Below are 23,190 nucleotides of genomic sequence, written 5' to 3'. Positions count from 1 at the left end.
AGGTGGGATTTTAAAACAAAACAAAAATTTCTAATGTTATTATTTAATTTCCCCCAGTTGTATCTCAAATGTTGGGGAAATGCTGCCTTGACTGTTTTACTTTGCAAGGTTTTAGTAGATACCAATTTAGTAAATTAACTATACTGTCTGTTCAAAAGATACCAGCAGGGTGTATTTTGCTAAACTGATAAATTATTCTACTTAAAGACTAACAAATCATTTGGTAAAATCAGGAATATTATTTCTTTTCATTTACTAATAACTTTCCAAGTTACCTTCTGTTGTTGCAAGTTTCTGTAATTTTTTCCTGTCATACCTTTCTATTGTCTGACTTTAAATAAAAATGTTTCTAATAATATCTGTCTAGCACTGTGTTGCTTTTCTTTAATACATCTTCTTCCTTTAAAGACAGAATACAGGGGAGCATGTACTCGTATGAGAACTTACAAATGGACCCCATCCCAGGCCTTCCTGAAAGAAAGAGATGGTAGTCCTTCAGTGTATCAGAGGCACAGAGATTGTGCTTCACTTAGCCACACAGGTTAGTAGCATCTGAAGTCCTCTATTTCCTGAGACTGCTGGCATTCTGGACATGTAAGTATCTCTTAGATGAGCTCACATTAATTTTCTAACGTTTATTTATTTCTGAGACAGAGAGACAGAGCATGAATGGCGGAGGGTCAGAGAGAGAGGGAGGCACTGAATCTGAAACAGTTTCCAGGCTCTGAGCTGTCAGCACAGAGCCCGACGCGGGGCTCGAACTCACGGCCTGTGAGATCACGACCTGAGCCGAAGTCAGACGCTTAAATCGACTGAGCCACCCAGACGCCCCTAGCTCACAATTTTCTATTAAAGGATCGAATCCAAGAGGTTGCTAGCAAATGGACTGCTTAGAGCAGAACAGGACCCCTCAGGACCAGAGTGGGACCTCATCACAGAGGGAGGGCTCAGAACAATGGGGTATGCACTTCCCTTTGAGATAGGAGCAACAAAGAAGTGACTAATCATGACTCCCTCAAAGGCCCGGAAGCTTCATTAAAAGATGTTTTCTGGTTTCTGTTCTAATATGTTCAGTGGCCGAGGACACACTGTCTTGAATAAGGGGGACTTGTGGATTCCTGGACTTACTTATTGAGCAACTCTGTGGAAAAGTCTTCTTTGAGAGCTAGCAATCTCGTCCTGGAGCATACTCTCCTGAGCAGTGCAACACTGGGCGAGTCGGGACTTCCCAGAGCATCACCTTCCTCATAGACAAAATTGGGATCCATCACTCATTTGAGAAAGATTGTTTGAACAGTCAGCATATGCTAGTAGGTGTTGGGTTACAGAGATGGATAGGATAGACTGCTTTTATATCCTACATTTCCCGAATGAAAAATGTATGCAAAACCCCAGTGTGCAAACTGGATGAAAGTGGAGACATTCTGGCTGACTGACGTTGGGGTGGGGTGCCAGATCCCACAGCTGAATCACCTCAAAGGAATGCGAACGGAGTGCGAGAGCCCACATCTGAATCCTCCACGCCGCAAGCAACCAGCCGCAAGCAACCAGTTAGTTCATCGTACAATGCAGCTATCATCCTTTCACTCATTGCCTTAAAAGCCCTCCAGGGTTTCCCTTATCTGCACAAAAAGTCCAAACTCCGTGGCTTTGCATTCCAGGATTCTTTTCCAGTGCCTTCCCCCCTCTGGTTGTCACACCCCTGTATCAGCAGAGAACTAATTGTGCTGTCTGCGAATGAGCTGAGAATTTGTCCTCTGTTGCACTGTGAGCTCTTATTCTATTTGCCTCTATTTCCCCAGGACCTCGAGTGGTTTCTGGGTTTCTGTTCCTCAGCAGGAGCTCCCTCAATAATCGCTAGGACGTGACAGACTGGAATTGCAGATCAGAGGCCTTTATCCACACGGGTGGCACGCTTCCAGCTCCCACAGCCTTGTCAAAAGTCTACAAAAAAGTTCGAGACTTGAATTTTGGTTTCAAAATATTACAAGAGATTGTAAAGGTGAAATGTTTATTTTGAAAGCAACATTATTAAATACTGTCATAATGTGTATAATGAATAATTACATAACTTTATATTTTACACATGCATAGAAACACATGCATAAATATATGTGTACATACACAGTGTGGAAGATTGGGTGCCTTTACTACACTAGAGTGAGATCTTTAATTTTTTTTTAATGTTTATTTTTGAGAGAGAGAGACACAGTGTGAGCAGGGGAGGGGCAGAGAGAGAGGGAGTCACAGAATCCGAAGCTGGCTCCAGACTGAACTGTCAGCACAGAGCTGGACGTGGGGATTGAACCCACGGACCATGAGATTATGACCTGAGCAAAGTCAGATGCTTGCTTAACTGACTGAGCCACTCAGGTGCCCCGTGGAGTGAGATCTTTAGAAATTATCAGGAGGTCAACACATAGCCCTGCTTCCAATCCAGAATTTAAAACCAAGAAATATCCTGGAAGACAGGAAGTGGGGCTTATTCTATAAACCTGGAGCTTCACTGCTGTGAATTATATTTCTGTGTGCGTGTGTATACATATATATACACACATACAAGAAAAATGGGGAGATTGCCTAGTTTTTCTGTGCTTTGTGCAATATTTTTACCAGGAAGATATTTTAGCTAGTTGTGAATAACCACCTATGCTTTATGCATTCATTCAGCAAATACTAAGCACCTATCCTTTGTCAGGCTCCACAATAGGCTCTGGGGATTCAGACGCAAATGGGGCAAATGGGCTTGGAGTTTACAGTTGAATGGAGGAGACTGAGATGCAGGAAGCATGTAACTACAGTGGCCGGGTGCCACTTCTCGTGGCCGCTGAGCCACAGGGTGCTTGGAGAAGGACCCAATGCTGCAATGCTCCCTCTCTTCCAGGGAGGAACTGGTCCTGTACGTGTTTCAGCCCCTTACAGGCAGGACAGCTGAGTCTGATCGCCATCTGGAGGCCATGTTGGATAACCGCTCACAGATGGAGTAGCAAACCCATCCCTCGCACACCTCTAACACTGAACGCTTTGGGCTCCATGCTAGGTGTCAGGGGTGAACGGATGAGACACACACGATACAGATCCCATCCTTGTGGCAAGATTCAACCCAGCTTCACCCCACCCTCAAACTGGTACCTGTCTCCCTCACAGGCCTTTCCAAAAGCCTCCCCTCCCAACTGTCTGGAGCAACTGGGAAGGGCTCTCCCTCCCCACCACGGCACTGGGGTAGAGACCGGATGCCTGAAGCTTACAAGCCTATCCTTAAAACGCTTTGCTCTGACGGTGCAGTGGTTCTTCAGCAAGGGCCAAAGAGCCGGCAGCAGTCTGGCTCCTGGCTCCCCTGTGCTTGGGGCAAAGGATTTGAAGCCACAAAGAGACCTAAACAAAATTGCAAATTAGAGAGGATAAAGGGTGACAATGTGGAGGAGAGAACAGGTGGAGGTGGGGGAAGGGAGCAAAGGGAATAAAAAGCTGCAGTCAGCAAAGGGGAAAACTGCAGAGAGGAGGCCCACGGAGGAGAGAGTGTCAAGAAGGAAGAGGTCCCTGGAGTTGGACCAGTCAAGAACTCAGGGAGACCAAATTTGGAGAAGAGCCCATTGCATCTGACAAATTGGAAAAAAAATGAAAAATGAAGCCAGAGTTTTGAAGGATTGGTGGATGGTAAGGAAACAAAACAGCAGTGATAGACTAATATTTCTTGGAACTGGGTTCTGAATAGCAGGAGAAGACCCAGGGAATGTTTCTGAAAAAGGAGACTCAAACATGAGCCAGAGAAAAGGTAGTTTGAAAAGAGAAACAAGTACTTCCCCTGCTGGCCAAGAGGGAGTAACAGAGGCTAGGTTATACACACACACACACACACACACACACACACACACACCCTTCATCCCCAGAACAGCCAGATGAAACATACAAAACAATAGAGTTCAGAGTTGGACCCCAGGCAGCATAGGACAGTCACCCTTAACAGAGATTAAACCCAACAGGCAAATTCACACTTCTAGTTGCAGATTTCAATACCCTTCGCTCAAAATGCATGGAAAAAGTAGAATGAACATCAGGGAACATCATGGAAAACTTGAACAACAGAGTCGATCAACTTGCCCCAGCTGGTGTTCATAGAAGACTCCACCTACCAACAGCAGAATGTACATTCTTCCCTACTGCACGTGGAACATTTATCCAGATAAACTATACCCCAGGCCCCAAAACAAAGCTCAGTAAACTTAAAAGGATTCAAATAATACAAAGAATGTCTTTTGACCACAAAGGAATTAAATCCGAAATCAAAACACAAAAAAATACCTGGAAATTCCCCCCAAATACTTTGAAACTAAATGACACAGTTGCAAATAATCCATGGTCAACAAAGAATTCAAAAAGGAAATTAGAATGTATGAGAAAGAAAACCATAAAAATTGGAGGCAAATGCTGAAGTAGTGCTTAGAAATCACAGCAGTAAAAGCCTGTAATAGAAAAGAATGCTACAGAATAATGATCTCTGGTTGCACATGCAGAAACTTGAAAAGGAGAACAAGTTAAGCGCAAAGTCATGATAACAAGTATCAAAGAGGGGCACCTGGGTGGCTCAGTTAGTTCAGTGTCTCTTGGTTTTGGCTCAGGTTATGATTTCCTGGTTCATGGGCTCCAGCCCCACATTGGGCTCACTGCTGTCAGCACAGAGCCCACTTCAGATCCTCTGTCCCCTTCTCTCCCCGCCCTTCCCCCACTCACATGTGCTCTCTCTCTCTCTCTCTCTCTCAAAAATAAGTAAAACATTAAAAAAAAAAAAGAAATATTAAAGAGAAGGAATCCATGAAGTAGAAAACAGAAATCTAGAAAAGAAAGTCAATAAAACCAAAAGTTGGTTATTTAAGAAGATAAATAAAATGGATAAATCTCTACATCCAACTTTCAGAAGAAAACCTAGGAGGAAATCTTGGGACCTAAGTATGGCCAAGAGTCCTGAGCATCTGAAAAGGATCATCTTGCAGTGATCATGCTGAAGGAAAGAAGCTGGGGGGGGGGGGGGTGTAGGAAAGAACACTATTACATGATTCCAGTTTAATAAAAGTCCTAGAAAATGCAAACCAATCTTCAAGTAGCCACGCAAACCAGTCCTTATATATAGGGAGCTCATCCCAGGCTAACACAAACTTCAGTTTCCCCATACCTTGAACTTGACTGACCTCCCCAGTGTAACCTACACATCTTTCAGTACCTGGCTTCCTGCATAACTGATACTGTTCTCACTTTGCAACACCTTAATAAAGGCTTAAGCTAATAGGGCATCGATGTTTTTCCCCCTCCTCCCACAGTCTATATGTGATGTTCCTTCTAAGCCCAGAAACTGAAGTATCATTCCCAGGGGATCAGCCTCACCAGGGGCCCAGGGACATTCCCCCTCACTGGGAGGACTGCCAAGGGAGCTCTGTGCAAGGCCTAGCCCCTGCCCCCCACCACCCCCCCCCCCGCACCTGCCCAACCCCCATGTAGAAGGTTCTACAACGTGAGCCTATTTCAGCCTAAGAGTCACTCCCCACTCTGGGCTGCCCATCTCAGGGCCAAGGCACACATCAACAGACAGTCTAACTCAGAGAGTATTTCTCAGTCTTTAGAATGCTTCTGGAACCAGGGCTGCTAATGTTGGGGGCCCTTCTGTGCTTGTTTTTCGCAGGCCCAGCTCATCATAGTCCAGGTTTGAAGTTTCTCGGAGTCTGTGCCTTAGCAGTTTTCTTCTCCACTGCACACAGAAGGCAGCAACTTCCAGTTCTTCTGGATCTGAGGAAGGCTGTCTCAAGCCCTGGAGGAGAGAGAGGTAATTACATGTCCTGGGGGACGCTGTGCACACCTTCCCCAGGTCAGCTGACATGAGCTCTTGCTTAGTTAGCAGACTCCACTGACTTACAGTGGAGCTCATTTTCTGACATTTTGGCCCTAATTTTTTTTCCTTGTATGTATGTATGTATGTATGTATGTAATCACTGCACCCAACATGGGGCTCAAACTCATGACCCTGAGATCAAGAGTCACATGCTCTTGAGGCGCCTGGGTGGCTCAGTCAGTTGAGCATCCAACTCTGGATTTCGGCTCAGGTCACGATTCTAGGGTCATGGGATTGACCCCTGCATTGGGCTCCATGCTGAGCGTGGGGCCTGCTTGGGATTCTCTCTCTCTCTCTCTCTCTCTGCCCCTCCCCTGCTCACATGCTCTCTCTAAAATGAGATTAGATTTTATTTTATTTTTGATTAGATTAGATTTTAAATTAAATTTAAAAAGAGTCACATGCTCTTCTGACTGAGTCAGGCCAGGCACCACTGGCCCTAATTGAACAGAGATCAAGGAACTGTGTTTGAAGGGATCCTCTGAATTAAAGCCCACTCATTCCCTCTCTCATGAAAGAAGCACAACAGAACAAAGGATCTTATGTTGGTCAGAATCGAATGTTCGGAGAATGCAGCCAATTAAAAATGCTCTCTCTACCCCAAATTCTGCCTCCTTTTGGATCTTGCTTTCTTCATTTTGGTTTATGCAAACTATCCGTGGGTCTTTGGCCAGTGGCCTAAGCAGAGCCCGGACACAGGTGCCCACGGTAAGGACACAGCCCTGCCCTCAGGTTCTCCTGCACACAAGTGGCTAGGAGACTGGGCTGTGGGGACTGTCCCACCTCAGGTGGTGCTGCAGGGTGAGTGGGAGGCTGGGACTGTGGCCATGCCAGTAAGGAGGGACTCGGCTCCCTCGGGGCCAGGCCTAAGCAGAAGAGCTCAGCCTTCAAGAGACTCTGGAACCTTAGCTAAACTATGCCCATTTTTCAAATGCATGTCTATTCAATGTACTCTTTGAGCTTAGCCGGTACAAAGTTGCTTTAAACTTGAAATGGAAGTTCTCATTCTATTTACTTAGCACCTCCATACACCAGCCACAATTCTAGGTCTGTGGCTTCATGGAGTTTACTTTTTTTTTTAATTCGAATTCCAGTATAGTTAGCATACAGTGTTAGATTATTTTCAGGTGTACGATATAGTGATTCCACACTTCCATGCAGCAGCCAGTGCTCATCACAAGTGCACATGGAGTTTACAATTTCTTTTAAATAATTAATTTATTTATTTTGAGAGAGAGAGAGAAAGAGTGGCAGAGAGACAGGGAGAGAGAGAATCCCAAGCAGGCTCCCTGTCGAACCCACAAACTGTAAGATCATGATCTGAGCTGAAATCAAGAGTTGGACACTTAACCGACTGAGATACCCAGAAGCCCCAGAGTTTACATTTTCATAAATGTTTCTTTCTGCCTGTGGCCCAGAGCCGTGGTGCCATATGTGTGTAGTCTCTGCCAGTGGCCACTTTCAGGTGGGGTCAGCACTTACCCGCAGACTTGCAGCTTCTGTGGTCCTCACGGTCTTGGACACGGCCCGGAGGAGCTGTTGAGCATTTTCCAGCAGGAGCTCTTCAGAGGACCTGCTTCTTGCCAGAGAGGCCTTTACACTTGAGAGTTTACAGGAAGAAAGCAGACAATGTTACACCAGGGAAGAGATGCCGTCTCAAATAAATACTGGAAGGTTCTACAATGTGAGACTCTTCCAGAACACTGGGATGCATTTACAGGGACTACTTTGGGGAAAAAAAAAATGTTCCGAAGGCAAATGTAACATTTTTAAAATAAAATTTATGTTTTAGTACTAAGAAAGTATGAATCGGACAGTATCTACAAATTAACAAGAAGTATGTTTTTAAAGAAAATAACTGAAGAGACGTGGCAGAACAAATGCCAACATCCATATATGAGGAAGGCAACAAGAAATTTTGCATACAATTGTACTCAGGACTTAATAGTTCTCAGGGCGCCAGGGTGGCTCAGTCGGTTAAGTGTCCGACTTCAGCTCAGGTCATGGTCTCATGGTTCCTGAGTTTGAGCCCCACATCAGGCTCTGTGCTGACAGCTGGGAGCCTGGAGATTCCTTCAGATTCTGTGTCTCCCTCTTTCTCTGCCCCTCCCCTGCTCATGCTCTCTGTCTCTGTCTCTCTCTCTCTAAATAAGTAAACATTAAAAATTAAAAAAAAAAAAAACCATTCTACTCAAAGATCAGACCAGTACCTCCTAATTAAATTATACACCTTGGGGCACCTGGGTGGCGCAGTCGGTTAAGCGTCCGACTTCAGCCAGGTCACGATCTCGCGGTCCGTGAGTTCAAGCCCCGCGTCGGGCTCTGGGCTGATGGCTCAGAGCCTGGAGCCTGTTTCCGATTCTGTGTCTCCCTCTCTCTCTGCCCCTCCCCTGCTCATGCTCTGTCTCTCTCTGTCCCAAAAATAAATAAAACGTTGAAAAATAAAAAAAAATAAAAAAATAAATTATACACCTCAATGATATTTGTTTTATAGTGAATGTAACTGGATTTAGTTATACAAGTTGTTTCCTACAAAAGTAAATAAAGATGTTGTGAAATTCACCTCCTTTAAAGGATTGAGAGCTTGATAAATGTACCTGTATTAATCATGTCTTTTTATTTTCTGTATTTCTGATGCGTTGACATTTTAGGACCTTACTGACATTGGAAAGACCGCCCCTGCGGCGTTAGCCGCTTCTTAGAGAGTCAGTAAATGACTCCTGGCACTTACACCTGCAAACTAGCCAGTGCAAAGCCCTGTCTTGAATACCTCCTTTGTGGAGCTCTTACCCTTGGGGCCATAGCCCTGCCCCAGGGCTAGGTACCAGACAACTAGAGATAATCTCCATACTCCAGGGCTCATTGAAAATATTCAATCCAGTCTATCGGAAATCTGTTTGCCTGCTTCCCCTGCCATGCCCATTCCTTCCCACGAAAACTCCAGTAAAGGCTCTCGTCAGGTTTCCCCTTTGCTCCCTCTGCTTTTTGACCAACTCTGGCACTTTCCTGTGTGGTCCTGTATGGCATGCTATGCCTCCTGTTCCTAGGAATCTTCTTCCTCCAAGAAAGTCCTTTCCACATTTGCAGGTGTTACCATACCTGATTGAAACAAATCCCAGGTACCCTTATAACACGACCCATAACTGAAATGCTAACATTAACTGCAGTTCCTGTGTCCTAAGCAGTAAAGTTTGAGTAGCTATCCTTGAGATGATTATATACCTGAAATATTATTTCCTAGAGAAGAGTAGCCACATTTTATTTTATTTTATTTTATTTTATTTTTTTTAATTTTTTTTTTAATTTTTGGGACAGAGACAGAACATGAACAGGCGAGGGGCAGAGAGAGAGGGAGACACAGAATCGGAAACAGGCTCCAGGCTCTGAGCCATCAGCCCAGAGCCCGACGCGGGGCTCGAACTCATGGACCGCGAGATCGTGACCTGGCTGAAGTCGGACGCTTAACCGACTGCGCCACCCAGGCGCCCCCATTTTATTTTTATATAATTATTTAAAAAATTTATATACCCTGGTCTTAGCAATGTTATTTTTATGCCTCACAGTGACTGATAATAGTTTTAGCTATCAAGCTTTCCCATAATATAAGAATATTACAAATACGGGAGGTACCTGGATGGCTCAGTCAATTGAGCATCTGACTCTTGGTTTTGGCTCAGGTCATGATCTCATGGTTCGTGGGTTTGAGTGTCAGGCCCAGTGTCAGGCTCTGGGTTGACAGCATGGAGCCTGCTTGGGATTTTCTCCCTCCCTCCCTCTCTCTCTCTCTGCCCTCTTCCCCCCAAAATAAATAAATAAACTTAAAAAAAAGAATATTGGGGCACCTGGGTGGCTCAGTCGGTTAAGTGTCCGACTTTAGCTCAGGTTATGATCTCATGGCTCGTGAGTTTGAGTCCCATATCAGGCTCTGTGCTGACAGCTCAGAGCATGGAGCCTGCTTCAGATTCTCTCTCTCTCTCTCTCTCTCTCTCTCTCTCTCTGCCCATCCCCCACTCACACTCTGTCTCTCACTATTTCCCAAAAATGAATAAATGTTAAAAAATAAAAATTAAAAAAAAAGAATATTATGAATACAAGTTTGTTACTGACAAATGTGCCAACGCAGGTATCAGGAGACTCAGGGTGAAATGAAACCATTCCATGCTGCCATTATGATGTTCTATATTACCAACACAAAAGCTGTTATAAGGAGACAATTAATAAAAACTGCTCAACTCCAAAGTCTGAGCACATTAAATGAATAAATCTTAATGTAAGCCGTGTACTGGTATAGTTTTCTTAGGCCGATTACATTCATGGCGCTTTCACTTTGTAATTAATGTATTTTTAGATAACTGATTTTTTGGTTAAATATGCCTAGTATAAAAACAAATAAAAGAACTAATGGTCAAAATTTAACTGTGGTTATAAAGTAGAGATCAGGCATTTACGTTTGCAGATGGAACTCTGATGTGATGTGAGGGCATAGGACCGCTGGAGCAGGTGCACAGCACTGTGAAGCAAGGGGAGCCTTGAAGGGGAACAGAAGTCCTGATGTATTTGGGTTTTAAACATCCCTTATGGTTACTTTATGTTCACACCTCCTCAGGAACTAGTTTTCCATGTTCAATCTTTTTTTTCCTTTCTTATGTATATTACCAGATCTAATATTTTTGAGATAAAGGGAGAAATGACAGTGGCTAAAAATGTATTTTTTTGTCCTCTGTAATACTTCTCTATATTTTCAACATTTGTTTAGTATCCTCAACATAAATGTAGGCTCCTGAAGGAAATATTTTTAAAAGTATACAAAAAGAAAAAGAAAAAGAACTGCCTAAGCCCTCCCTCTGGCTCTTGAGAAAGCAGAGCACAGCAGTCACAACCAAAACCGTTTCCTACCTGGAGATGATGCGGAGCTGGTTGCTCATTGTTTGAATCTGGTCTACCACACACAAAAGCTCCTGGGAACATCTTTGATCTATGCAGTTCTTGGCGATGATGCGGATAAGTCTGGCGAACTTTTGTCCAGAAGTCGCGATTTTCCTAGCAGAGGTAATGAGCTGATCTTTGGTCTATATCAAAGAGATGAAAGTCAGAAGTAGGTAAAGCCCTCACAGGTTTTCCAGAAGAAATCAGTGGCAAATCGTAAAGCATCCCAAACTTGCCTAGCACAACATACTTCAGCCCCAGAGTGAACGTGTCTTAGCTTGGTCTAAAACCATAAGCTCTCGAACCTCCTCCACAGACTTCAAGACCAGCCACTCAGATGCTTACTCTCCTGAAAGCCAGCAGAATGAAGAAGTCCACGCCCTTGCTTCTGTGGGGGAACTGCTGAAGGGAAAGCAGCCCAGCCTCCTGTTCGTGATCTAGCCCTTTTCCCATGGGGGCTGTGGCCTGCACTGGCTCAGGGTTAGTTTTCAGCAGGCCCAGGGCAGAAATGAGGCCCCTAAGAAGGTCCAGGTATGGGGAACATCCAGGTTGAAGGTGATCTTGGCTGCAACAAAGGTGCAAAGGTACATGTAGACTACAGCTACACATACAGCTTCTTAGATGGGAAATGATCCTTAATGGGTGACAGAAAACAGCACCTTTTATCCAAATAAAATCTTAAACATAATGGTGTATGTTGAGGCAACTAATATAGATAAAAGACAGACACAGACAAGCTCTTTGCGTCCACTCGCTCTCTCGATGTGCTAAGTGTGGGTTTGATGACCTGATTTCAGAATCACTGGTCTTAGGATGAGAATGAAAAAGAATAATAAAAGAATCTGGTAGGGAAGGGTGAGAGACCCCCCCCCCCTTTTCCTGGGGATATTTGATACAGTAAACAGTACTGCTACAGTTCTCCAGGCTGGACAATGACTAAGGAATGCCTTTGTTCTCTGCTGGCCCACAGAAGATGTTCCACAAGTATTTGTTGAGCAAACGAAGATGTGAGATGCCATGATGTTATGGCAAGTCTACCACGAGATCACCTCCATGTGGGAAGGGGAAGGGCTCCCCTGAAGAGGTCTCAGAGATGCAAGTAACCACATGAGAGTAAGCGTATGCAGACCTCCACCACGAAAGGAAGTGTTTACCTTTTCTGTCTCTCCAAGGGACACCGTCTTCCAATTTTCTCACCTCCCTCCTCGTCTCCTCCAGCTCTGAGCTGAAGAGCTGCTGGCATGGTGGGTTCTAGATTAATGTCATGGGATCTGACGTTCTGCTTCAGGAAAACTTACGTCCCGCACCCCTGTGCTGCCAGTTTCCCCCTCACCAGCTATTTTAAATTCTTTTCTCTGTTTGACTTTGGTTGTTAAAATCTGGGAGGTATTAACATTGAGATTTGGGAGGTTTGTGGGAGAATTCTGCAGAGGCACTTCATCTTACCAGGCACTAGCCTCACTGTTAAAAATTATCATTTGAGGTGCCAGGTGGCTCAGTCAGTTAAGTGGCCGACTCTTGATTTCAGCTCAGGTCATGATCTCACGGTTTGTGAGATGAGCCCTGTCACTGTCAGTGCAGAGCCTGCTTGGGATTCTCTCTCTCCCTCTCTTCCTGCCCTTCCCCCACTTATGCTTACTCAAAACAAACATTTTAAAATTATCATTTGATTTTTCTTTTGGCATTTCCCCTTATGTGTGCATTTCCCCAGGGAACACTCCATGGGGTAGAGGATTAGTATATTCCTGGGCCCTCAGCCACACAGCACTACCAGCACCCAAGTCCTATATAAATTAGAATACATGAGATGTTTGGAAAGAAAATGGGAGTCAGCAGGAAGTAACCACTGCCCACTGTGATGTAACGACCCTGTGAAAAAGGGACTGTTTCAACTGGGCAGGGCAATGAAAGGTCTGAGCCTTGGGTGTGGTGGCTGCTGGGTTTGAATCAGGAAGAGGACTAAAGAGAGTTAGAATGGCCACACAGCACTGCAGTGGTCTCCAAAAGCCAGTGGAAAGCCACCCCCTCCCCCTCTAGGCTGTGCTGGCCCTGAATGGCTATCCATCAGGAGGGTGCCGCTCTGTTATTTCCATTTGGGGGAATTTTTGAGAATGTAAATAGCTCCCTTCAGCTCATCCTTCTGGGGATATGAATGAGTCCTTGGTTTTACTGAATTGCAGTTTCCGGCAAATTACCTTCCCTGGTGCCATAAGACCAAGGTTTAGTGACTGAGCACAAAAGAAGAGGGAAAAAGAGAAGTGAACTCTAGGACACACCCAGACAGAGGAAGAAGACAGCACGTTAGAATGGTACAATCCCACTAGTCCACAGTGTGGTCTTTCTTTTCTGGGAGCTGCCCTGCCTGGCCTGGCCCACCTCCTGCAGGGCTGCAGTCGGGGGCTTCTCTTCCCCCAGGGTACCCAGCCCTGCCACCACGGCTGCCCGCTGAAGGCCAAGTACCAAGACGGGTCCTCTCCTCCTCAGACTCTGAGCCATCAGGAGCACCTCTGTAGCCATCTCGTGGGTAATCTGGATGATCCTGCTCCCCCCTTCCACGCCGCCATCCTCTGGGAGCAGCTGGTCCGGCTCAGGGCCCAGCCAGGCCAGTGGGCCTGTGGAGCCAGGTGCTGGGCTGTGCGGCTGCTCCTGCCAAAGGACAGGGTACAGCTAATGAGACTCCAGATGCTCAGGCCTTGAAACTCCTGTGCTGCTATCAAGGGCCCTCTCGCCACTTTTTGAAGAAGGGTGGGCGGAGCGCCTGTGTGGCCCAGTCGGTTGAACGTCAGACTCCAGCTCAGGTCATGATCCCATGGTTCGTGAGTTCAAGACCCAAATCGGGCTCCCTGCTGTCAGCGCAGAGCCCGCTTCAGATCCTCTGTCCCCATCTCTCGGCCCCTCCCCCACTCATGCAGTCTCTCAAAAATAAATAAACATTAAAAAAAAGAAGAGTGGGAGTCAAGAGGTCCCTCCCACCCTGCTGATTCTCCACATGCTGGCAGCTCCAGGCAGTTTACTCCACGTGGGTAGGGAAACAGTGAATCCCTATTCCTCCAGGCTCTGTTCATCCAAAAACCTGGCATGCTGGGATCCCAGTACAGTTCAAATACCACCTGTTCTCTCCTTCTGTCAAGTTTTAGGCTTTACATGGGAGAATTTACAGCTTCTTGAGGAAATGCAGGAATCCTTGAATGTTCTAACTTTGGGACCCAGACACTTTCTCACCAATCATTCTACATGAAAGCACTTTACAGTTCTGATATGAATACTTAGGAATTCTCTCCCATGGACTTCCTTGTTAATTTTCTAGTGAGAAAGAGAGCTACTGCTGGCACCCACAAGTGGGCAGGGCATTCAGCACGAGGCCTGGTGATTTTTTTATTGGACCAGGTGATTTTTTTATTGGACCCTTCTTGGAGCCTCCCCTAAGCCTTTTCCAGACTCTGGAATTGAGACAAGTTGTTCTGGCTTGGAGGCAAATCCAATAGCAGAGGATCAAGAGTGGCCTTGATTTCTCTCTGCCTTGCCTGTCAGATCCTGAGCTCCTTAGGGCAAGGGCTGTGCCCTAGGTGCAGGTGGGAAGGGAACGGGGTGGGAGGGACCTCGGGCCTGCCCCCAGCCCTGCTTTTTCTCCAGTCCCCCAGTGCAGCATACTAATGCCTCAGAAGGGATATAACTGTTAGGTGTCACTGTTGGAAAGGTGTGAAGTCTTGAACATGATAATAAATTCTATCGAAATTGGGAGATACAAGTTCTGAGCCTGATGCAGGCCCCACAAGCGAGATCCTGACCTGAGCCGAAGTCAGAGGCTCGACAGACTGAGCCACCCAGACGCCCCTCTGTGCTTGTGCATATTGAGGCGTCATCTGGCTTCGCTATCCTTTCTTGTTGCTTCTTCAATTTAATAATTCCCTGCCTCTTCAAAACTGTTCATCAGCCTTCTGTTAGGTGGGTTGGGAATCTGAGGCAAGAGGCCTTAGGCTGTAGGGAAAAAGGCACTGTGTCTGCTCTCCTCTCAACTATTTTGGGAAGAGGGTCCCCTCTCATGGTAATGACACTTCAGGGAGAAAAAGCAAGAGTAAGGGGGTGGGGGCACATGGTCTGATGGGCTTTGTGTTGGGAGAAGGCCCAGGGAAGGATTTGGGAGGGTCCATGCAGCCAAGCATGAGGTCATGGAGGGGATAGATGCAGTGGTGAATAAAATGCTGGGCTGAGCACGCTTGCTAGGGAATTTCTTGGGCACTGCCAACCTACTTTGGTGATAGCCGGTATAAGTAAATCAGATGTTTGGGCTCCACAATAGCTGACTGTCCTGTCTGGTGCCTTAGAAGGAAATGACTATGTGTGGAAGGTGTTCAACAGACCCAGCGCCCTTCTAATAAATCTTTCTTTTTGCCTGCACTGCTTCCTGCTGGATCCCCGCCATTTGCAAACAAAAGAACCCTGATTGGGACAGGGAGGTAACATCACATTGGTGAAGGCTGCATGAAGCAGCCTGACCCACAGGAGAGGTGCTGTCGGTCACAGCAGAGGGGGACCATTTCCAGTTGGGCCAACGGGGAAAAACTTCACATAAGTCAGTAATTATAGCCACTACTTAGAGGACCCTTCCTATGTGCCAGACAAGTGCGAGTATTTTACATGGAAGCTTTTATTAACTCTCTGCCAGAAGAGTATCGATATTCCCATTTTCTAGACTAGAATCTTGAAGGCCAACGTAGCTAAGAAGCTTCACTGAGGTCTCAGAGCTAGGAAATGCCAGAGGCAGGCACAGCCCAGGCAGTCTGATTCCTGATCTCAGGCTCTCAAAGGCTGTACTGTGCTGCCTGCCAGATGTGAATTACACACGTGGGCACCAAGACAGCTTTCTCTGGAACTTGGCAGTGGCCTTTGGTTACTAGAAAGAGGGCGGTGGTGGGGGAGAAGGAAAGATGCTGGCAGTCCTACCGTGTCCAGGTCTGCTGCAATTGTCCCAGTGACGTCTGGGTCCACAGTGCAGGCCCCCCCTGAGTTCCCTGGGGTGTCTTTTGGGGCAGCACCCCGAGAATCCACACTGCCCACTGCAACAGCTCCTGAGGCACCCTCCTCACAGTGGAGCTGGGGCTGGGCAGAGGCCTGTTCATCCCTGGGCTTCATCACTGCCGTCTCATCACTGGGCTTCAGGCACTGGGCCAAGAGTGCCCAGGCCTTGGTGTGACCACTTTTCCAGGCCTGGAGCTGGGCCATGGCATGATGGGCTTTGGCTGCCCACTCCCACTGAAGCCAGTCCAGGGTGTGCATTCTCCACTCCTCTGAGTGTTCTTGGAGCACTGGGACCCTCTGGGCCACCTCCTGGGTGAGGACAAAAATGCTCTCCAGAGCCCTAAGAAGGTCCTCCTGGCAGGGCCCAGACTCTTGACTTCCTGCCACAATTCCCTGTGCAGCTTGGATACCAGACACCATTCTTTCCAGGGAGCTTTCTGGCCTGGCCTGAGGTTCTTTACAGACAGAGAGCCTTGGATAGAAGGCATCTTGGAAGACATGTTCATAGTCTGCGTTGATGATGCTGAGGTGGCCAGTGAGGGCCTTGGCTTGAAAGGAGAGCTCCAAGCAGAGGAGTTCAAAGCGTGTGGACAGACTGGGAGATGGTTTGGGGGAAGAGGCCAGGATCTGTGCCACATCCAGCAGAGCATCTGTGAGCACATGGATTTCCCTGCACAAAAATGAGACCTCACATTTTATCTGCGCGTCCCCACACAGGAGGCCAGAGAGCCTGGCAGCCTCTAGTAGCCTCTGAGAAACAGCTGCTGCCTGGGCCAACTCTTCCTGCAGTCCCTGCTGGTCCTTCACGGCCCGCCGCAGGGGCAGTAAGAACAGGCCTTGTCTCCTGCTGAGTCTCTCCATGCACTGGAGCAGGTCTTGGACAGCCACTGACCATCGAAGGCACCCATCCTCAAAGCTTTCGTCCCATGACGTAGGGGCTTGGAGGCTATCGAAAGCCAGAACCTTGTCCAACAGCTGTTTAGCATGGGTCTGCACCTCCTCCAATCTGCCTTGCATTTGTAAAAGTGCTTCTGGACGCCCAGCTGAGTCAGGGTCCTTCTTACGCCAATCCACAGGCTCACTTTTGGCTGCTAGTTGAACCATTGAGGCCAAATTCTGCTGCAGCTCCATGAACGCTGCCATGTTCCCTAGAAGATCACCTGCTGGGTTGTGACAAAAGAGCTGTTGACACAGAGGGTACCAGTCACCAGCCCTGGCTACCAAGCCCTGCCCGGTTTCCCTGGGTCTCCCAGACAGCTGGAGAGCCACTTCCGGAAGCCCGCTGGTTCTAGTAGTCGTGCAAGGTTCTATCTCTGTTCCTAGGTCAACAATAGAAGGTGTTAGTGTTGGGATTTCTTGGAGTCCAGGCATCCCCTCTGACCCCAGTGGTCCCTCCCCAGCCAAGGCCTCTTGAGCTGCATCCCCAGCGGTGTTTTGTTCCTGCAGGTTGGTGCTAGCTGTGGTCACTGCCTGGTGGCTCTGGCTGTCTACAGCAACGATGAATTTGCTGATGGCTGGTAGTGGAGGGTCCCCACTCTGTAGATGCATGTCAGGAATCAAAGGGTGGGAAAGATTGTTCCTCAGTGGATAGGAGATGCCTGAATTGCTTTCCCCCAACCCAGGTTCTCCCTGGTGTTCCAGTGCAGGAGTTGTGGAGTCCTGGAGGCTGGGGAGAATAAAATAAGGTTGTTCCTTAGCAGTGTCAAACCTTTGGACTTGGTCCCGAAGCGGGCTGAGGATATCTGGGTGGTTAGCCCCATCCAGCCCTTCTTGGATGCTCTGGGCTGAACAGATCAGATGTTTTGCCATGGTGAAAAATACTTCTGTGTCCTGAGCACTGTGCCCACCCAAACAGCACTCAGCAGCTGCACTCAGGAACAGGGAAGACTGCTCCAGCTGCTGGATCAAGACTCTCAGGCCATTCCGGAAAATGGGATCTCGATCTTGGTCCACATACCTGCTCATCACCTGCACTATGTGAGTGGCCCGACCCTGTAAATATGCCACAAGTTGGGGAAAGCCTCTGGAATCTCCCTTTCTCAAAGCCCATCTAAAGAAGTCCAAGTGCTTGGTCATTTCTTGAATGGACACACTCAGGAACTCAGGAATATTGAGAACATCATCAAAACATGCCAACAGGCCTTCCGATGCCCTGGTCCATGCCTGAAGCAGGGCCTGCAAGGCAGCTGGGCTCCAGTCCAGACCAGATCCTTGGGGACTTTGTGAGAAAAGTTGCTGCACTCTGACCACAAGCCCCCAAAGGCCTGCCATGGTGACCTCCATGTCTTTGCCAGTTTGTTGTCGAGGGCAGCAAACCAAGACCAAGTGAGCCACTCTGAGCATCTGCTTGGCCTGGTCACGGAAAGCAGCAAGGAAAAGCTGGAGATTCTTTGGCAAGGCCTGGCCATCACACAGGGAGCTGACTGGGCGAGTGGCCAAGGCGGCCTGGACCAGTCGTTGAAGAGGGCTTTGCGTGTCAGTGAACGTGTCCAGGATCTGGTGCAGCAGCCCAGAGCGGACTCCTTGGCACAGGGCCTCAGTGGCGGCCTGCAGCTCCGCACACTCCTGCCCGGGTTCCAGGCTCCCGGAGGCCCGGCCTTCTCCCGGATGCCTGTCGATCCGACCCAGGCGCCCGGCGCTCCGCAGCTCCAGCAGCTGGCCGCAGCGGGCCACCAGGCGCAGCCTCTCCGGCGGTGCGGAGCAAGCGGCCAGACGCATGCAGTGCCACACTACGGCCGCCAACAGGGCGTCTAGAGGGCCGCCGCGCATGCGCTCGTGCCCGGGCGCCGACAGAAGCTCGCGCAGCCGCCGCAGGCGCCAGGTGAGCGCGCCGGTCTGGGCGCTGGCCGCTGGGGCCGCGGCGCTGGGCTCCAGCTGCGCCAGCAGCTCGCCTAGGGTCTTCCTGGTCTGGGCCAAAGTGTGGCGCTGGGAAGCGGCCAGCTGCGGGTCGCAAGGGCGCTGCAGGTGGCCGCGGGCGGCCTCGAGCAGCGCGGGGACACAGCCCCGCAGCAGGCGGCCGGCGTGGTCCAGGCGCTCCCCGGGCCCGCGCGCAGTCAGGCGGCCCAGGCGTAGCAGCGCGGCGGCCAGGTCGGCGAAGGGGCCGCGCAGCGAGGCCGCGTCGTCCGCGTCCTCCAGCGCGTCCAGGCAGGTCAGGCACCAACCCGCCGCCCGCACTATCTTCCTCGCCATCGCCGCGTCTTCTAGGAGCAGGACCTGTATGGGCAGCCAGGGGAAGAGAAGCTTGAAAATGCTGGCATGTTCCTGGAGCGATAGCAGAAGCAACGGCAGCTGCTTTCCCTCCCCACCCCCTCCACTCCCCCCAGCCCCCTCACCCCCTGCCACCCCCTTCACCCCATCAACCTCCTCACCCCCTGTTTTACAAACATCCCAAGGCTAAATAGTATAGAATGTCAGGGCCAAAACAAAACAAGTCATCTAGGAGCGATGTTTAAGGAAAATATTTGGCCTAACTGAAAACGTGAGGCTTCCTAAATTTGACCCACATTTAATGTGGGGTCCAACTTGGTTTTGGATTGAGTACCTTCAGGTCAGAAGAGGTACAACCAACTGTCTTATTTGGGAACCCACGTGTTACCACAAAGTGTTCAGGAAGGATTTACTACTTGGATGAGGATGATGGAGGCTGGAAAGATGGCCTGTCCAGGAAGTGACTCTGAGAATCTTTCCTAGCCTGATTCTACCCCTCCTGGATGGCTCTATTCATCCCCTGCAACAGAGCTGGCACCCAAACACTTCCAAGACCCTCCCTTCTTCCCCTCTGCTACTCCCATCAGCAGGTGCCCAAAGCCCTATGGCTTTGCCTCTCTATGGGCTTTGTCCCCATTTCCAATTTCACTTTAATGAGGATCTGTTCAGTTGCCAACACTCCTCATCCCCTCCCCCCCCCCACACCCCACACAACAATAATCCACATTATGAAAGCTTTAATGATGAATGCTGATAATACTGTGATAATATTATATAGATCCTAACAGGGAACAATGCCCCAACCTAAAAGAGTTGTGCCATATGGTGGAATGTTAGGAAAATGGGGAGTCTTGGGAGGCCAAGAGGCTGATCTAGCCTCGGGAGATCCTAACAGCAGAGGTTTCACTTTGGAGCCGGGTTTGCCAAATAGGTTGAGACCTGCAGAGGTTTCAGCAAATGTTCCCCCACAGCTCCTGGCCAAGGGCAAGGTGAAAAGTGAGTCCCTCAGTGATACCTTCTTATTAGGGGGTTGATTGCCAAGTGTGGGGATGAGGTGCCACACATGGGTTTAAGACCACAGACCCTAGGGGCGCCTCAGTGGCTCAGTCAGTTAAGCATTTGACTTTGGCTCAGCTCATGAACTCGTGGTTCATGAGTTCGATCCTAGCATCAGGCTCACAGAGCCTGGAGCCTGCTTTGGATTCTGTGTCTCCTTCTCTCTCTGTTCCTTCCCAGCTCACACTCTTGTCTCTCTCTGTCTCAAAAATAAAGATTAAAAAAAAAAATTTTTTTTTAAAAGACCCTAATTTAGTAGCTCCCTATGGCAGCTTCCACACTTAGCATTTATTAAATTGGTAATGAACTCTGTGCTGTGATCCTGCCGGAAGCTTGGGCAGAGGTCTCTCTCTGCAGGGGCATCCACTGTGGGAATGACTTGCCCCATCCATGCTTCCCAGCAATGAGCTATGTCCAACCGACCAGCTAGCCAGTCTGATACCAGCCTCACCTTTGTGGTGTCCACCAGGATCTGCTGAGCTGTAGTCACTAGCTCCTCCTGGTGGCTTTGACATCCCGGCTGAAGATGGAGCTTCTGAGCCACCAGCACGATGTTCCTTCCAGACAGGACCAGAGACTCAGCAGTAGGCCTCATTTCCTCCCAGAGCCACTCCTCCTCAGAGTCTCCTGCCAGCCTGGACAGACACATTTCTAGTCAGAATTGCCAACATACAGTGATACAAAAAAATATACCCATAAGGAAGTTATGATACATAGAATTTAGAGTACTATGAAGCCCTTAAACTGGTGACGTAGGTCTGTATTTATGGTGATAGAAGCCTCTCCAAGACATAGTGTTGAGTAAATAAAACCAAATTATAGAATGGCATGCATGGCAAGATGTGATTTGTTTTCAGTTATGTACAGATCTACATAGAGAACTCTCTCTCTAGAAGGAAAATCATCAAACTGTGTTTTTTTCTTGGCATGTAAAAATATGCTTAATTACTTTTTGAATTGCTCTCATCTTCTCTGCTGCAATGAACATGTATAAATACTACAAAAGAAAAAAAAAGCCTCTTTTTGTAAGAGAGAAATATCTAGAATGTCATTTCAATCCATGTTATCAAGAGGAGAGATTTTGCATAACACAGATGTCCACAGCAACTGTCTTCATGTGATGGAAACATTTCTCTCTCAAGAGTAATCCCCAGTCATGCAAAACAAAACAAGAAAAGTCCTCTGCTCCCTTATGATTATCCTTTGGAAAGGAGGCTGACCTCTGTGCCTTTGGAATTGCAGGCTGAGAAGACACAGGAGTGCCAGCTGGAGTAATCACTGAGAAGCTCCTCTCAGCTTTTGGTCCCTTCTCTAGTGGCAGCCAGTTTCAAAGCCCCTTATCCCAGCCGGCTCCCAACATCCCAGCTACCCTCATGTGAAATATCCCTTGAGTTCCCAGTACACAGAATCACATAAACCAAACGGACCCCGCATGGCAAAATGCTGACACACCAGGGGTAAAGGGAAGAGGGAAGGAATGTATGACAGCTGCCTCCCTCCCTTACTTTACGTTTAATTCCTCTTGGAGAATTTGCACACCAGCTGCAGTGGACGTGCCCGTAAATATGACCTGCCACATCCTGGCAGCTGCTCAGCGGCAGAACTGGGACTTCCACCCACGCAGCTGGACTTCCTGGGTTTTCTCATTTCTCGATGTTAAAAGGAGGGGAGAGGGGCACCTGGGTGGCTCAGTAGGTTAAGCATCTGACTTGGGCTTCGGTCATGGTCTTGAGGTTCGTAGGTTCAAGCCCTGCATCAGGCTCTGTGCTACGGTGTGGAGCCTGCTTGGGATTCTCTCTCTCCCTCTCTCTCTCTCTCTCTGCCCCTCCCCCACTTGCACTCTGTTTCTTTCAAAATAAATAAACTTAAAAAAAAAAAAGGAGGGGAGAGAAAACTGTCAAGGATCAGGGCTGTATATGTGAAAGGAGGCTGTGGAGTCCTGTGTTAAGGCGATTCAAATGACTATGCCCTAATAGCACCTTGAGTACAGATGCTTCATACAGAGAATGTCAGCAGACACCCCACGGTGACCTGCTGGACTTCCCCACGCTCCTCCCTCTTCCTTGAGACTTGTGAGACATTCTTCTGTCCTCTCCTTGCCCCTCACTCCCATCCCTGCTTTTAGATTTGGCTGAGATCATTTAATGTTATTCATTTGAAGCTACCGTTGGAATTTCCCTCAGCATTGCATCTTCTCTTCCTAGAATTTTGACTATTAAGCATTCCAAGATATTGTCCTGTACAAAGGTCTTTTCTTCTTCATCTTCCCTTACCTTGAGGTCTGGTTTCTGCTTGTGCGTTAGTGTTGTTTATCCTTATTTTCCTTGATCTTCTTGGTTTTGCAGTTGGGGTACATGGTGGTAAGAGTGACTACATCCTTGCACATCTGCACTATATACATCCTTCCTATGCTCAGGGGAACGGAATGATGAGGGGCCATTCTATCTGACGTGACTTTCCTCTTGGCCGCCCACAGACCCGATTCCAGCACCTGCTGGCCTCCAGAGTTACAGGTGTGAAATCCAAATACCAGTCCAATTGATTTTCCTTTGTAAGTAATTCATTTTTCTTGTGTCTGAAAGCACTTAGAGTTCAGGAATTTTGACATGTTTTATGTGTATCTTTTCTCCTCAGCCTCACCAAGAACCACAGGGGAGCAGTTTTTGTGTACAGACTTGGGTCATTAATAGGCTCAGGGAAATCTTCTTCCATTATTTGTTTAATTACGTCCTCTCCTCAATTTCTTCATTTTTATCCTTCTAGAAGCCCCATTATTTGCAAAATGGGTCTCCTGGATCTGTCCTCCAATTCTACTATTTTTTTTCTTTAAAAAATTTTTAAGGTTATTTATTTATTATGAGAGAGAGAGAGTACAAAGTGGGGAGGGTCAAAGAGAAGGAGAGACAGAATCCCAAGCAGCCTCCACACCATCAGCACCAAGCCCAATGCGGGGCCTGAAATCATGAACCTCGAGATCATGACCTGAGCTGAGGTCAAGAGTCTGACGCTTAACTGACTGTGCCACCCCTGTTTCTTGTTGTTGTTATTGTTGTTGTTGTTGTTGTTGTTGTTTTCATGCATGATTTCTATCTGCTTTTACT

At 47.9% G+C, this 23,190-nt stretch overlaps 1 protein-coding gene across 1 annotated transcript in view; it reads right to left on the bottom strand.

Annotated features, from left to right (window-relative positions):
• Positions 1-5,496: 5,496 nt before the first annotated feature.
• Positions 5,497-23,190, bottom strand: part of LOC125163005 (uncharacterized) — a 28,446-nt gene continuing 10,752 nt past the window's right edge. The window contains exons 2-7 of the mRNA XM_047854525.1: positions 20,541-20,724; positions 15,752-19,039; positions 13,268-13,453; positions 10,778-10,950; positions 7,364-7,481; positions 5,497-5,800 (exon numbers count right to left, since the gene is read on the bottom strand). Coding sequence (XP_047710481.1) covers positions 5,612-5,800; positions 7,364-7,481; positions 10,778-10,950; positions 13,268-13,453; positions 15,752-19,039; positions 20,541-20,724 — 4,138 coding nt within the window. The 3' untranslated portion in view covers positions 5,497-5,611. The remainder of the gene's footprint in view (positions 5,801-7,363; positions 7,482-10,777; positions 10,951-13,267; positions 13,454-15,751; positions 19,040-20,540; positions 20,725-23,190) is intronic.

This window comes from Prionailurus viverrinus, chromosome A3 (genome assembly GCF_022837055.1).
Source record: "Prionailurus viverrinus isolate Anna chromosome A3, UM_Priviv_1.0, whole genome shotgun sequence".
NCBI classification, from domain to species: Eukaryota; Metazoa; Chordata; class Mammalia; order Carnivora; family Felidae; genus Prionailurus; species Prionailurus viverrinus.
The sequence above is the reverse complement of the archived record's forward strand: the minus strand, read 5'-3'. Positions and strand labels throughout refer to the sequence as shown.